General features: G+C 42.6%; 2 protein-coding genes across 4 annotated transcripts in view; one reads left to right on the top strand and one right to left on the bottom strand.

Moving 5' to 3' along the window:
• Positions 1-15,131, bottom strand: part of LOC308123808 (protein phosphatase 3 catalytic subunit alpha) — a 71,727-nt gene extending 56,596 nt beyond the window's left edge. The window contains exon 1 of one of the 2 annotated variants that reach the window (XM_080486498.1): positions 14,739-15,131. In XM_080486498.1, the coding sequence (XP_080342624.1) occupies positions 14,739-14,799 (61 nt within the window). In that variant the 5' untranslated portion in view covers positions 14,800-15,131. The remainder of the gene's footprint in view (positions 1-14,738) is intronic. The other variant, XM_080486499.1, reaches the window with a different exon arrangement.
• The window catches only part of LOC308123807 (B-cell scaffold protein with ankyrin repeats-like), a 28,196-nt gene continuing 25,310 nt past the window's right edge, over positions 14,399-17,284 (top strand). For both annotated transcript variants that reach the window (XR_013936258.1, XM_080486497.1), the window contains exon 1: positions 14,399-14,467. The gene's annotated coding sequence lies outside the window, so the exon portion shown is untranslated. The remainder of the gene's footprint in view (positions 14,468-17,284) is intronic.

The raw sequence follows: 17,284 nt of genomic DNA, 5'->3' as shown, positions 1-17,284 counted from the left end.
GACACGCCAGAAAAGTAAAAATACATTGTGGTTTGCTTCCAAAATCAAACTGGACAGACCTGCTGCAACTTGGGCAGAAGTGGAGAAATGTTGTACCTGGGATCATTTATTTTTCCTTAATGCTGCTAGTAAAGGTTTAGTCTGTCTTCATGCCTGCTACATTTAACTGTCAGGGGCCTGCCTTTCCAGTCTCTTAAAAAATTTGAACCAACATATGTAATCCCCGTGGAGGGAACGCAGCAAAGAAATGTCAGCTTGTCACATGCAGTTGTTACACATAGAGGGTTTTGTTATTGGAGTATAATGCTGAATTCAACAACACAGCGAATCAGGAATTGGAAGTTAAATGATTTTACAGTGATTTCTGATGGTTATTGGTGTCACTTCAAATTCTATTTCTCCAGTGATCAGCAATGTATTAACATCAACTGAAGGTAGGAATATCGTGGTTTTGTTTGAGATGATTGAAAAATGGCAAGAACAAAAATAAAGCTTTATTCCAAACCTTTATCGAGCAAATTTGCATATTTCAAGTAGTAACATTATGATGATCACAGAATGCTAGCTAAGATAGAGAGATATTATAGATAGCTAAACACAAAGATATCCATATGTTTTGCCTCTTGCAAAGTATCTCTTCCCATTCTTATGCATCTGGCATAAGTATTTCAATAAGTACCTAAAGGGTTAAAGATTGTCCTTTATTCTGTGAGAGTGAACTCAAAGTTTGCATTTGTATTCTCAATGAGAGAACGGAGGGAAAATTATTTGAAGACAGTCATCTGTCTGTGGAGCATGCAGCTGGAAAATTACTGCTGGAGCTGCAGTCTTGGTGTATCAGGTTCAAAACTAAAAAGAGGCTGTTCAAAATGAAAGCCTTCGAGCAGTTTACTTCGTCTCCAGCCATTGACTGTGCCGGCTTTGGCCGGCTCTTGTTTTTATTTACTACTTTGCATCTAGTTTAATCTTGAACAGGCCTTTTCATTCTTTGGGCTATACTAGCTTAGAGTTTGATAAGAAGGAAAGTTGTACTTTTTACAGTTTGAGTAAAAACAGTAATACTCTAAATAAACAGGAACAATGTGAAACTAGATTTGCAGTGATACAGCCTGAGCATTAAGTGTAGGTTAAATATGGTTTGATTCTGGATTTATTTATGGATTTTGTTATAAACTTGGTGAAATGGTTTCAGAGTAATCATCTTTTACTATTTTATCAACAGAGGTATCGCTGCTGGCTCAGGATGGCCAGGCTTTCGTAACATTGTACATCTCTCGTTTAAAAAAAAAAAAAAAAAACTTCCCTCATCTGTATTTGACATTGCATTGACGTTACATCATCACATCTCAAGCCCCTAATTAGAAATCGAAACAGACGACTCCAAAGGCAATATAACTGAAAGCAATATTAATCTGACACAATAAGGAATATAAATCAATAGAGAAAAGCTGAAACTCGAAGTGACTTCAGTGTTTTCTGCACTCATTCACAGCTTGCCTCTGAGATAATATGCCTCAACAGGCGTGATCGCACCTCCCAAGGAGGGCTCGTTGGCAGCCACGATGTTGGCATTTCTAGAATGCAATTACTAGACACATACAGAGGGGATGAGGCCAGTCTATATTTGCTCCCACACTTGGTAAACGGAGCATACCAGACCTGAGGCTGACCCAAATAAAAGGCAGACTGAACTGTAGATAACATTCCTCATCATTAATTAACCTACACCCCCACTCGTACTCTCGGTTGGGAAGGTTACCTGCATGGCAAAAAAAAGAAAAAAAGAATACCATGCTGCCAACTATCACAATGATCTGCAGACTGAGGCAAACCCTCCCAACCGTACAAGAATAGCTACATCACATATGTGAGATGGCATTCCTCCACGCTGTGTCAAAGGAACAAGGATGGGTCAGAAAGAGCAAACAAGATAGGAAAATGTCCTTACATAAAAAAAAAATTTACATAGAGTGAAATGTTGAATATTACAACCACCTTATGGCTATCAAGTGTTTTGGTCAAAGAGATCCATGCTTGAGTTATCATTCCTGGCAGACTGACTGTGGTTTTTCAGAGGACAGGTGGTGAGGCAATGGGATGGCGCAGCCAGTCACCTCCTCCTGCCGCTTGCCAAGACAGCACGGCCCCTAAGAGTCCCCTTCCTTTGCCATAGCTTCCCTTACCTCCCCTTGCCCACGCCCACCTCTCTAACCCATCTCTGTTTCTAGGCCATGACTGGGCGGGTGTGGTGGGTACTCCTGCCAGCAGGGGTACCTCACTGCCAAGAAAGAAAAGCAAAAACAGCACGGGGCTGGGATTGGAGGGAGGGCGGGCAACAAAGGCATTACTTCTCTAAAGACCAAAGGAATTCTGAGTCAGCAAGGGACATAACTCCACACCAACCACACACACACATACACATACACATACACATGCACACACACACACACACAGATCTTGTCTCACCACCCCACCCCCAAAAAAGAAGCTCTATATATCAGGAGAAGCTGTGACGGAGACCCCGAAGTAGCAGCTATTACGCAACCCTTCTGGGCTAAAACTGACTGTAAAGTAAATCATCCTTCTCTGCTGCCAGCCTGACCTCCATATTGCAGAGAAAGCACTTTCAAAATTCACTAGTGGAGTATTATGCGGAAGGCACCATCTGTGCAGGCTTTACTAGAAGCCGTGAGATTAAAGGCAGTTAAAGCATCACATTCGAAAAACCATTGCCACAGTCAGTGTCTGTCCAATCAGAGGCGGGAGTGGAAGTAGGAAGCAGGGCCTTTTAGATGGTTTGAAGCACTGCCTGGTCGCGAGGGTCAAGCAGCAGTGAGCTGCATGGGTCACGACTCCTGACCCATTCAGGACAAACAGGCGCGCTATAGGGGTTATGTGTTCTTGAGGATCAGGTCAGTGAGCGAGTTTCAGTTCACTTGACAGCTTGACTGCCTGAAGGGAGTCTTGACTCTCCGTCATGCACTTCATGTGCTGTGCATGAAAGTCATGCAAGTTCTTAGATGATTCCAAACTATAACCATCAGGTACATTTCTTTTTAATTCTTCAAATGTATCACCTGTGATAGCCACTGCTGCTGCTGCTGACTGTCTTCCAGAGAAGATTACTTGAGACATAATTGTTCAACATTTGCAATGACTGTATGTGAGATAAGTGAAGACACAGCATTGATAAATCAAGAAGTCATTTCAATCTTAAAAACAAAACCAATCAGCGCCAATCACCAATCTGATGAGTTATCTGACAGTCAAGCCAGGGCATCAATGATTATTGATTTCTTTCCATCATTGAGCAAAACATTGTTTGGTCTTTTGAAACAGTAAATAGTGAAAAAAATATTCAATTTTGATTCCCAAAGCTTGAGAGACAGTCCAAGAGTGTTACTTTCATCCAATATATTGAATTTAATTATACGAATGTTAATAGGTCATACAATAATTAAATCTGTGGAACGTAATGTCAAAAAAAAAAAAATAAATAAAAAGATAAATAAATGTCACGAAACAAACACTGAACAAAATATTATTTTCTGTTTCTAACAAATCCCTAATCGTTACAGCTTTACCTCAAGCCCACTTTTCCATAGTCATCAGAAGCAAATAGGACTTTAAAAGGACATCACGTGCATGCAGTGATCAGTGCTGCATGGCTATGAATCGTATACACCATCTGTTGGGCTGAAAAGAAGTCCCTGCCCTCTTAACTGCTGGCTACAAAACAGACAGTACTCAACAAATGTTTAATGCAGCTTACGACTAATGTCTGACATCATTACTGTCACGGAGCGTTTGAGATTGAAAATACCCATGAATTTGGTCGACTGGAGAGTAAATACTACATTGATTTAATTCTTTCGGTTGCGAGTGACGTGCTGGCTTAAACTCACTTGGAGCTCCATTATCTGCCGGCCACGCGGCTGATTTGTACCTCGATTTGGCTGTCCCCGAGGCTTGCCACATTCCTCCCGGGGGATCGGATTACGTTCTATACAGGGAGACGGGCCCGAAGCATTATGGGTGTTTTGGTCTTACGACACGGGTCTGACACAGTTGAGGAGCAGGCGGCGCAACGAGTGTGGAAAAGGGCATGAAAAGAAAATGCTGAATGAATGGCAAGACGATGGCTTGGAGGGAGCGCAGCAGTCATGGCAGAAAGTGGGGACAGCAGAACTTTGGCTAAAATTGAATAGAGGCAGAAGACAAATATCAAATGTGTTTTTTTGGAGGGTGGCAGCAATACATGACAGGGAGGCAGAAAAATAGTTGAGCCACTACAAAAAATAAAGGGCCTCATACGCATGTCTCACATTTTTACAAGACAGAAAAGAACGGCTGACTGAAGCAACTGTCGAGAGACTGGAGGCTCAGTAGAAAAGCTGTCAAAGACATTGTACTCTTTAGTATTCTTAAGACTTTGTGACACGGATGCGGACATACCCTAACTTGTGTTCACAGCAGGAACTGTTGTGCCAGTGAGCTGCTGTGTCATTCAGCAACCTTGCCAGTTTTATGTGTCGGCAGGCCATCATTAAAGGCCTGCATGATATAGGAAAGCTACAAAGGAGCTGCCAAATGCATGACAGCAAGGGACTTTGTACATATGGACATATCACAGTGGGTGTGACATTTGCATTAATTCCCTACAATCATTCGCATGTTGGTGGTAAAGATTAACTTGTGGAAATAACATATCTCCCGCAGTTTCGCTAAACAGGTTTTTTTTAAGGGACACAAACAAAATCCTCCCGTACAATCGCTGGAAAGGGAGGTTCCCCACGACTGACATTCTTTCAAGTCAACCCTGCGTGAATACGAGAACGCACGGGCGCATGTATGAACATGTACGGGGGGGGTGACAGCTGACGAGTACATCAACCACGCTCCACTGAGAAACTCTCTGCGTGCGATCAATACAGCAAAATGCAAGCGCTCATAAGCGGCAGTCCACTTCACAGCGAAAAGAGACACAGAGTCCGCAAGCTTTCGCTCTGCCCTTAATAGTGCAACCGGGAGTGGGTCGACGTTAAAGCTCAAATGATTGGTCATTGTAATGTATGGCTTTCCAGCACTGTTTGGACAGGCACAAAATCAATGGGAGCCATGGGACACACTAACCCCTCCGCAATCTGCCTAACAGAGGCACACTGTCCGCTCAGACTGATGACATATCAGTTTGCACTAGGATTGTGCTCGACTTGGCGTGACAACTGCAGAGGCCACTTCCTAAGGGCTGAGACTTCTTTGGGTTGCTGGCAGGCATCGGTCTTATCGTGGAAACGCTCCCGTGTAAATTGAATACAACTTTGAACAAGATAAACTGGCCTCGCGATTACTAGGAGAATATTCCCAGTGGAAATTCATTGGTCCTTTACGAATCGCCTCTGGGGCCTAATTTTATGGACAGGATGGCAAGGGCAGGGAAACAAACACACGCCTCCTCTAAGGTTAGTCAACCCCCAATCTCTCCACACACACAGAGCACAGTCACGACTCAGGCTCTGGTCAGCCTCTGCAGAGTGTGTTTTGAGTGAGTGGGCCAGGCAATGGTCCTTCGCCCTCCTCTCTCTACGTGGGAGGAGGAGGGGGGCAGGGGGGTGACTGAGTGGCCTGCCATCATCAGCTCAGAGGCAAACCTAACACCTCTTTGTCCCTTTCTGTTTTTGCCATGGGCGAAACCCAACAGCTGGATGTAAAATGAAGCAAAAATCACATTAAAAATAGTCTCAATATGTCATGAGGATGACACTTTGTAGGAGAAATTAGGAGAAAGCATGTCAGCCGACATCTGGCCATGCTGCCATGCCTCGTAATAAGAATGTCAATCTCCCAAGACCACATCCTGTCAACTCGATTATGAATTTCATTCAAATGAAACATCTCACCCCATTAGTAAGCTCAGATAAGCAGACACCAAAATTGCCTGCACAAGGGGAAAAAAAGGGTTAATTTTCAGCCAGGTGGTCTATAATTAAAGCGTGCGAATGAGTGTAAATAAACCTTGAGGCCTCCGCTCACCTCCAGCTGTATTTGTATAGCTGGAGTTTCTCTCTTGTCCACACACCGGGCGCTCCGGCGAGTGAGCCGACGACACCTGACAGCAAGGTCCAGCCAGGACTGTAATTTCATGCACCAGGAGCAACAGTGAATGCGGAGAGAGAAACTCCATGAGTCAGAACATGCTTCTTTACGCATCTGTGGTCAGCACCAAGGTTTACTGCTTTGCTTGATATAGCTTAAAAAAATAATAATGATTTCAGTAAAGCTCGATGCAGAGCCTTTGTTTTTCACAGCACAGGGTGAAACAGAATATTTGCGTCTTTGTATAAATCCCTACAGAACAGTCCAAATCGCATTATCCAACATGCAGCCAGACTGAAGTAAAAGTGGTTCATTGTTCTTGTCCCCAGTGTTAGTTATGGCCTTAATAAAGTATATCCATAACAGCAGATGAAAAGTATTGATTGGTCTCTTAATTAAAACCAACTTTCTTTTCTCATCTGACATATTGTGTCTCGAGCTGCAGCTGGAATTAAGCATTAAATGAAAAGGTTGGAACGTCGGGTTAAGCCAACACCGAGTTCTTCTATTGTGCAGCAAACAACAAGCAAGGCGGTGCACATTTAATACATGGCGTAGACAAATGTTACCACAAGAGTCCGCAGTCAAAAGCTCTGCCTGTTTTCCTGGAAAATGTCAAACTGCATATTAAAGGATGAACCCCATGACAATCCAGAGACCACTGTGGCACAGGGTACTGATGCCATCTTGGCTCTTGCTGCTGATTGTGCTCCAGCGATCGGCCAAACCGAACTCCCGCCAAAACAAACCTGCAGAGGAATGCGGTGGAGTTACACCCTCAAGGCATCTGCGAATTCTGTGTGAAATCCTGTTCTGCTGTCACAGCTACGATGCAGTATCAAACCCGGGGTAAGAATTATAGTAATGAATTGACCGCAATGAATTAAATGAGAAAACAAGGCCTTGTTTGGTTGGCCTGTCCAGGATTCGCTTCAGTGCAATGATTTAAAAAAAACCACAAATTTGCTTTTTCGAGTCATTGCATCCTTGTTTGCAGTGAGCCAACACAATAACGCAAAAAAGGCCATGATGACAAACTTCCTAACCTGTTTAAACATACTGTTGAATAAAAGATATGACTTTTGATGTACATGTATGTCTTCTCATGATCTCCTGACACATAGTCTGCATGAGAAAACTATTTACATATTCATCAGTTTGTTAGGAACAGGTTATTTGCATCAGCCGCAATATATGGCTGCGTGTGGGTGGTGTAGAGCGTCAACAACTGCACATGCTTAGAGCATGTGTCGTTGAGAAGAGGCAATCTCGGCGAGATGGCTACCCTGAGATACCGTGTATCACTGTCATGTCATAACCCCCCCACCCCGTGCATGCATTGAGCTGATGAGCCGATATGAGAGCTACAGCATCCCATCCCCTGTGGTGAGTTAGCTCTGCTTACTAATCTGCAATTTATAGGCGACCCGCAGATAGCTTTGCTCATTTTCCCTCCGTATTTAAATAGGAACGACCGCCTGACACAACACGGGAGTGTGTGTGTGTGTGTGTGTGTGTGTGTGTGTGTGTGTGTGTGTGTGTGTGTGTGTGTGTGTGTGTGTGTGTGTGTGTGTGTTCTACATTTATATCTGTCACAAAGCAGCAAGCAGAGGCTTGTCCCAATCCACCAAGACAAGCCTCCCATTTAACATGTAGGTATGCTTTCACCGTAAGCGTGTCCTTTTCTATCAGCACAGCAGAAAGACTAAAATGCCATGTGCATTCACACACAGGAGACGTATCCTCGGTTAATCACATCACTGTGTAGATAGTTTACAGTAGCATAAGAAAACAAAACAAAAAAAAACCTCAGTATTGCCGAGAGCAATTTCTGGTTTGAGATAGATATACATGCGCATACCTGTGGTGTTAAAGAAATAATCAGCCAATTGAAAATATGAATAGAAAATAAACAAACTGCTGTAAGCTTAGCTGGTTGCTAAGAGCTAACAATCATTGATTGTAAATCATAAAACTTCAACTTCATAAAGAATGAAGTAGGTCAAACATATTTGAGACGTAACGATATGAAAATGTTCCTTTTATAAACATTGAGACATAATTTATCAGAGTAATTGCTATTAATTGACATTTATTTTTATTCTACCAAGCTGAGGTACACATTTAATAAAGTGTTGTATTTATTACTTTGTATATTAGTGTGTAATTGAACGTGACTACAAATTTTCATCAATGTTTCGGGGAAATATTCAGTGACTGAACCACATACAACGTTTAGAATTGGTCATCATAGAAAATTTTCTAATGATATTGAAAGAATCTTGCCATGACAGAACCACAATACTGAAGAACAATCGGCGAGGATTTCATGACGAAGCAGCGCAGATGAACAAAGCAAACATACGATGCCTCCAGTCAGCGATCCCCACTTATAGTGTTCAGCTTGCTGAGCGGGGACAGCTTGCTGAATGCACACTGCACACTTTAAAGAGATTTATAAATCCATGCAGCCATTTGTAAAGATGACAAAGTATTTTGGCTGGCCAAACTCTGACACTGGAGCTGGATTCTGCTGAGCACACACTTCAAATGCACTCTGAAGTGCTTAAAACATGAGCTCACGTGTCCCTTTCAGATACTATTGCATTAGTTTCTGATTTATATTGTAGTCAAAATGCTGAATTGAGGATTTTATTTCTTCATTACCGCCTTTGATGACTTTGTGCACCCACTGACTCCTGCACACACTTTCCACTGATACATAAAGTGTCAACTTGGACGGTCCCCTTTTTACAAGATGGTGCCAGAAAGATCCTTTGCTGGTTGGTACGTAGCAGGGTCCCAACACTCAAGTTTAACATCTAATGAGCCACGAGGGGCTGAGAAACACTGATAACTTCAGTTTGTACATTTTGTGTACTGTCTGTCATGTTAATATAAGTAAACACCATTTAGAATATCTTCACAAAAGACTGCAGGAAAAAAAAAAAGTCTTTATTTTCCATTTGGATACGTACAAAGCAGCACTTAGGCTTCAGCTGGGAAGTGAACAGCAGACTCATCTGTTAAACTGCAGAAAGACTAATGGGTTCAATAGATGCACAATTTCACCAAATCAAGAGTGTAGCTCACAAAATAATACAAACGCGTGCACATTGTTCCAGAATCAAATCATCGTGCGCCAAGCTGTTAATTAAATCGAGTCTGTCCAGCCAATCATTCAGTCCTTGACAAAGTATTTGCTCCCAATATTTTTCTCAACAGCATTTGGCAACAATCCCATAGCAGATGTTTTTCTATATCCAAAATCTGCTTTCTCGATTTATTAAGTGACCCGCTACATCGCTACAAGGCCAGTGCACTTTCAATCCACCGCCTGAAAATCGAGTCCCTTTGCAGCTCTGTGTGTCACATCTACATCCCCGCTGGCCTCTAATATAACCCAGCAACCCGACAGCATCCAGTTCACTAGGTTAGCCTCTCCTCCCCCCAACGCTCACTACGCTGGCTGCTCAACGTGTAGTTACATGTGTCGTAGACTCCGCATTGATTGATTTGTGACTGCGCTGCGACCAACTCCGGAGAGGTATCTAATGACACACAACTCCTGCCACTGTTCCAAATGGCTTTTGTTAGCCTGTGCAGCTCGCAGCAGCCTCGAGTGTTGGTGTCTGCCAGCCATGAAATGGGAAATGCTGACGGGTTGTTTACACGGAGGCTGATTTTTATTTTTTATTTTTTTTTCACCAAACACAATAGCACACCACCATGATCTATGGCTGGCGGAAGCTACTGTGGGTATAGGCAATCAGGAGTGGAATTTCTGTGTTTGGTCATGTGGAGAAGACGAAAATGTGGTGCATGTGGGGCTGATGAAGAAGAGAAGAAGAAGAGCAACAACTGTGCAGAGCTGCAGCAACGCACCTCTCATCTACATATAAGCAATGAAACTGTTGCTTACAAATTGTTCCCATGTACCAACAGTGCGAGTTCACAGGCTTCCAAATCCCCAAAGTGTATAGATAGGCTTAGCAACAATCTGAAAATGCAAAGGTGGGTAAACAGTGTTTTCTCTGCCTTTTGCCTTATCAAGACCCTACATCCATTTGTTCACATGAATTAGCAAGAGCAGCAGCTAATGCATGGAGTCAGATTACAACCTCTGCGCAGAGCCGCCTTTATCCCCCTATATGGAGCTTAATCTGTCCAAATCCACCGCTTTGCCGTGCCCCAAATCCACAACAGAGCCTAATACCTCTCTAATCTAATGAGCAGCAAAGGTGCACGTACTCAGGTTCAGAATATCACAGAGTGGATATCTGAGCATCGCATCACAACAGAGATAGCTCAGGTCTTCCCTTTCTGCGCCACGGTGCAATGCAGCGTTATCATAAACCCGCCAAAAAAGGATCTCGGGTGTCACAGAAGACCGGGCAACCATGATGGGCTTTGATCGTCGTATCGTCGTGTCACTCACGGTGTCTGCTATAGGCGACATTTCCAGGTTGAGCTGTGGGAGTGGACTGCTGTCAAAAGCTGCAATGGAGCCCACCAGCACCCCTCCGTCTTTGCGCGCGGAGGATACGTGTCAACAGAGCAGAAGGCGATGCGCCTAAAGCGATGCTAAAGTTAGCAGGCTGACTTTTTCTTTTATTTAAAAAAGTAACAATTTGCAAACAGCAATGCTAATTCTCACTAAAGCGCTGTTTGAGACAACACCAGAGAGCAAACAGTGAAAAGTCAATGCAAGCCACCAGATCAAACCTGGATCAGCAAACAGGAAAGTAGCAGCTCACGATAACTTAAAACAAATTCTTCTTTAGGCATATAAATAAACCTGACTGGATTAGATGGTTGAATACTAGCAGTTTGCCATCCAAGTGCCTGCTTTATTATATAAAATTCAGCACATCCTGGTTAACTAATCTGTCCTAAAGCACAGACATAGTACTTTATTGTCAAGACAAAATGCCAAAATCCAGCTAATCAGCATAAACTGATCTGTATTTTCATAAAAGAAAAACTTACTTTATTCCATGAAAAGTGAGATTCCCTCGAGTGCATAAAGACAGTCTGGAGTCATCTTGTTACATTTGTCTAGGTTTTGGCGATGCTACCATGATTAAAGTTTGTCAAAACTGTCCTGATGGTCATTAATGTGTTGTGCAGTGCCAATCTTGACCAAAACAACTGCAGGCAATTTTAGCTGAAATCTCAAAACTTTCCAAATGTCAGACACACCAGGCCGCGGCAGGATTCAACTCATCAACAGCTGCTGCAGCCAATGACAAGGGCTACCGACGCTAATGAGGAAATATTACTCAAAATGACAACGCCACAAAGAAGACTCCTCACGGCTGGTAAGGCAATATCCCCGCAACACACCGTTTTGCACCTGGTAAGCAAGGAAATGGTCGACGCGTCGCCTTGTGAACACGCAGCAGATCCATACGCAGGTGATCACATGCAAGGCGAGGATAAAGTATGTGGTATTACTTAATGTTCTGTTCTATAAATGACTCGGCCATCCAGCTGGGATCAGTGGCTGGCATTGCGCCGCTGTCACCACCACCGTCTCTCCAACCCACGCATGTCTGAGCATGGGGGCCTCTTCTCAAAAGTCAAATGTCAGATGTTATCCATCCCCACTCGCAGAGAAGGACCTGGTGCGCCATCGGGGGCTGGGAGGCCCTGCTTCTCCGCCGATGATGGAAAAAGACCATTACGGAGCTCATTTTGCTTTTGAAGCGCTGGGGCTACGACAATCTCACCATGACAACCATATTACTACGTATTTGATGTGTGGCTTGTGTGAACTTGTATTCAACAGTTTTAATATTGACAGCGATATCTCCTATCCTGAAAAATGATATTGCTTTTATATCTTCGGTCTATATTTGGGACAAGCATTTTAAAACTGCCTTGAGTTCCATTCACACAAGAACCGGGCAAAGACAGAAATCAACATTGAAATGGATTTCAAACAGAATCCGTGTCGGGCCATCCTCAATAAAAAGGCCAGTTCATCAAAAAATGTCTTGCTTAAATAAAAAATAAAAAAAATTTAAACTGACGGCTGAAACCGGTCTTCATCTGTCAAAACATGCAAACGCACTCCATCAGTAAATAAGACCTTAGTTTAGTTAGAACATTGCAGTCGTTGGAATTTCTAATGCATCAGAATGATCAAACTCAAGCCGATGCAGGATAAACGGTAACAGATAATTTTTCCAAACATGGAAATAGTCGATCAAATTTAAAACAAAGCAATTGTCATTGTTGGTGTTGATGGAACCTGGTGTCACCAGTTCTTCACGGGTGCACACGACCACGCGCATTCAATTCAGTCACCAATTAGCCTAGCTCTAACCGCTGCGACATTGTGACGCATATGTGCCTGCTAATAGAAGCTTTTTAGAAAATAAAATACAAAAACAAAAACTCGGACAAAATAATCAGGATTATCATGAGTGCCTGGATAATCCAGTTTCAACTGCAACTAAGCCAGGCACGCTTAAATAAATGTAAACAAAACCAACCAGCAATGGTCAAATATGAGGAGGAACTCCATAAATCATCAGCAACAATCAAGTTCATTGAATTGATATGTTCCTCGGAATCGCTCATGTTTGTGTCTCTGCCAGAGGATCAAAACAACATTCATATGACACGATTCCTCCTACCCTCGCAGATTAAACTCTTATGAGTAATTACTATTCGGCAGCAGCTTTCGGGAGCATTATGATAATGCATTTTGAAAACAGGTGGATGCAAAGCACTTAGAATAAGTTGGACTGACACCTCGTAGCGAGGCAAAGTAGGCAGCTGGAAACAAATTACTTCACACCTATAGCCTGCAGTTATTTTGGAGAGGTGCTTTGTACACAGCGAGCGTCTGTGTTGTCATAATACTGACGCATTACCAAAACACTGACTTCTCAAAAGTTGATGAATGGATAATGAGGTAAATTACTCTTTTTTTTTTTCTTTTTTTTTTTTCGGCCACAGCACCGGGTTTTAAAAGTGAGCCACGTAAACCGAGATCTCAAATTCCCCGGCAGCCACTCTAATGTGTAATCAATACATTTCAGCCTGATTAAGACCATTGCGGACCTTCACTGAGCCAAGCAGAGAGGCGGAGAAGACACAGTATTAAGATGTGGAATTCAGTGGCGGCGCTTTGGTAGAAAACACCAATGAGACACGGAAAAAGCTGCTTCATATCCTTATAACACAACCGACCAAGTAATTCAATCATATTGTCGAATCTCTTTAAAACTCCATGCCTGTCGTATCTACTTTTCATTACCCTTCAAGTTTGTGGAGACTGTAGGGGTATGATCTCTTGAAATATGCATTACAAATACACCCAAGACATGCTGCGACTCTCTTCGAACGCTCAACCCCATTTTCTGATCAAAATGTAGCCTTAAAAGAAATGGTTGGTTCTCAGCTTGGCGCATATTTTTTATTTTTTTTTTAAGAAGCTTATTTTCCATTTCAAATGACATGAGATAAGCCTCAGAAAGAAACTAAGTCAAATCATTTTTTTATTTTTTTTTTTGAAAGAGCTTAGCCAGCAACAGTTGCAAGTGCAGAATCCAGTCATGCTCTTCCGGACACTGGATTGTTGCCTTTCTCTCTACAAAACCCTAATGCCTCATGGTCAAAGAGGATTGAATTATTTCAATTGGTTGAACTCCCGCAGCATAGCCTTGGAGGAAAAAATAAATAAAAAAATCACTTAATGTCCTCATGTGCTTGTGCACTGTGTTATGGTGGAGCAGGAGACGATGCTGGTTGCAACTAGAGATGGATCAAAAAAAAAAAAAAAATGAATAAATACAAGTAAACACATCCTGTCCTTTTTTCATCTTTAATAAAGTGTGTATGTGCTGCAACAGAGGAAAGCATGAGACGTCAAGTGACATGAAACTGGGCTGCCTACGTTCGCTCCTACTCCAGGGCAGGCAGACTCGATTCTGATCTTTATTGCATTCTTATGGTAGACTGCAAAGGTGGAATGTCAGACCTGTAAAACCCAGAAGGCAGGAAGAGCCACCCCATGTGGCATGGACACAAAATAGCACATGATGAAGATGATCCCCTTCCTCATTACCAATTCAGATGACCACAAAAATAAATAAATAAATAAAAAATACAAAGTGTTTTGCAAAAATTAATCAATAAATAAATAAATAAGAGAAAAGCCCTTGATGGTGAAACTATGTTTGGCAATGCATGCAAAATGAGGGTGGTGGGAGGGGGGGGGGGGGTCGCCCTTGGTGGGGTTGCATGAAATTGTTGTGCAATAAAATCTGCATGCACACAGTAAAGCTGTGCAGAACACATGAATCAGAGAAATGAGCATGCATCTGTCACACCGCTGGCTCCAGGGAAACACCGCACGGTGAGACCGCCTCGCCGCTCGACACTGACACATTTCTGCCTTTAAATCTCCAAACTGGAGTTACCCTCACTTCCTAGTTTGCTGTCACAGCCCGGCTAACACCCTTCTTCCTCCGGAGCCAGAGAACGTTGCCTCTATTTCCACTACATCTGCTGCTGCGACCGTCCAAGTGTGCTCCAGCCTCGGCCAGAAGAAGATATATAGGCTCCTTTTTTTTTTTTTTTTCTATTTTTTTTTTTTCCTGGCGTGACAGGAAACGAAACACACTTACTTTTCACCACCCTGTCCGTCGTAGATAACTTCGGCTCATCATTCGGCTTGTTTTCGGACATTTCCAGGGTGATGTATAAAATGAAAGATATAGCAAGAAAACGAGAGCGGAGGGGGAGAAGAAGAAGAAGAAGAAGGAGAAGGAGAAGAAGAAGAAGAAGAAGAAGAAAAAAAAACGGTCCCTTGCGGTTGCTCCTGCCGAACAAACTCTTGAGGCGATCCGAGGAGGATAAAAAAAAAGGGGGTGGGGGACCGCAGTGATCTCACTGGGTCCTATCAGCGGCCAAAAATACTCGCAACAGGGTTAAATTTGAGCGGAGGAGCCGGAGGAGCTGGAGGAGCTGGAGGAGCTCGGTCTGATTTGCTCTCACGCTCTACCAAGTTGTCTGAGCGCAGTGTGCAGGCTAACCTGCTGCCTCCACAGCGCCCGCCCCCCTTCACGCGCAGCGCCTCTTCTGATTGGTGGAGCGAGGCTCACTTTTATCAAAGCGGCAGGGGGGGGGGGGGGGGGCGCCGACTCCGTGTCGCTCGTGCATTAGTAGCCAGCATGAGTAACCAGTTATACACTAACGACAGTAATAACACCGTACTTAATGATAAACCTTTGTGACCAATAAAAAATATTGTGTGTCAATGTGTAGCCATAAAACAATTTGTAATGCAAGCTGGTGAGGGTAATTAACGTTACTCGACCAGAGAATGAAAAAAACAACAACTTTAAAACATACTTCCCGTAAAAAGGTATCACTTCTGCACAGAAAATAAACCAATACACGAAAGCAAGACCGTTACTACTCATTTCACCCAAACTTCCAACCCGCAGCTGGATAAATAAATCACACCAAAGTCGATATGTTTACAAACAAACTGGAATTTGTCGCCATCAAACTGTGTTAATGTTTTGCTAACTGACATCATCTTTGGAAAACTGCACGCAGGGGTTTCTGCGAGATCAAAGATGGCGTTGCGGCATCTCAAGTGAAAATATCAACATATCAGTGGATAGGGAATTGAAAACGGAACACTTTGGCACTGGTTTGACAGCAATCAGATTAAAACTGACCGCATTATGATGAAAACACATTTCTGACCTTTTCGTGACCCAGACCTTGACCTTGGATCGAATCGCTCTCAGAATTTAATGGAACTATACTTGGAAAAAAACAAATCATCCCTGAAAATTTCATGCAATTCGGGTCAATAGTTTTTGCCAGTATGTAAATAAATAAATAAATACACACCCCTGTGTGCCCTGTGATGGACTGGTGACCTGCTCTGGGTGTAAATGGTAAATTAATTTAAATTGGCATACCATGTAAATCACATTCACACATACTTACACCAAAAGTGAAGTGATGGCTGCAATACAAGGCAATCTATCTCCAGTGGGAGCAATGTGGGGGTTCAGTGTCTTGCTCAAGGAAACTGTGGACAACGTGAGAAGCAGGATCAAACCTACAACCTTGCGAACGAAAGACAAATAATATCAAGCTGTATAAGCCACAGATGGAACAGTTTGATATGACTCAAACCTAAAATCTGAGTCTCTTTTTATTAATTCATTATAATCCAAATATGCTAATACTCAGAAGTAGAAATGACAATATACTCTCACGGTTTAGTGAAATAAGACTTCTGACTAGGAAGCTTTAGGGAAACAGTTATGATGCTTGTCAGATATGTTAACGGCATAAAACAAAGGATAACAAATGTGCCTAATCGTAGACTTGAGAGTAAATTGTAAGCTTCGTTTCATCATGTCTCTTGATTTATGTGATCAGGAGCTCTCTTGTTCTGGATTCTGACAGCAGCAATAAAGCAGCACAGCTGGAGGCAACCGTGATTTTTTATTTTTTTATTTTTTATTGTAATGTGAACATTGTATACTGAGAAATGGGCCCATCCATCCATGACAATTCAACTTCAAGCCACTTGAATGTAGAATATTTATGTGCTGGTGAAAGCCTCTTTTTGAAAATAGTTTTTTAAACATTTCTATTTTCCCCAAACAAATAATGTTATGGGCAAAATACATAATTTTCACCGAGCTTTCTGGTGGGAATGTTAAAAAATGGTCAATTAAAAAGCATAAAGTTTAAGAAGCATGCAATGAGGTTAAAATTGTTGAATAGCAACTAATATTGCCAATACTCAAAATTGTTTGTGTTTGCCTGCAGATTAATCCTGATAAATCGTTCTGCTTAATTTTCCATCCATTCATCTTATGCTCATCCACCAGTCGTTCCCATGTTATCAGTTATTGCATGCTCGCCGGCTTTGATAGTCTGCTGTAGATACTGGGTTCATTAAAGTGAAGCTACTGGACGCAGAAGACAATTCTATATCCTGTTTAAGTGGCGACATCAAAGCAGAAAAGTGTGAGCGACTGAAAGTGTGTGGAGCTGCGCACATGGGCACAGTATGATCTGTCACCAGTGAGTCACCATTTACAAAACACTGGCAATTTGCATAAAGAAGAGTTCAACTTTCACCTGCTCATGAGCCCCCCCCCTCCCCTCGTTCAAATAAAATAAATGGAGGCAAACT

This window comes from Lipophrys pholis (assembly GCF_963383615.2).
Source record: "Lipophrys pholis genome assembly, chromosome: 18".
NCBI classification, from domain to species: Eukaryota; Metazoa; Chordata; class Actinopteri; order Blenniiformes; family Blenniidae; genus Lipophrys; species Lipophrys pholis.
This window is presented reverse-complemented; position numbering and strand designations above follow the sequence as displayed.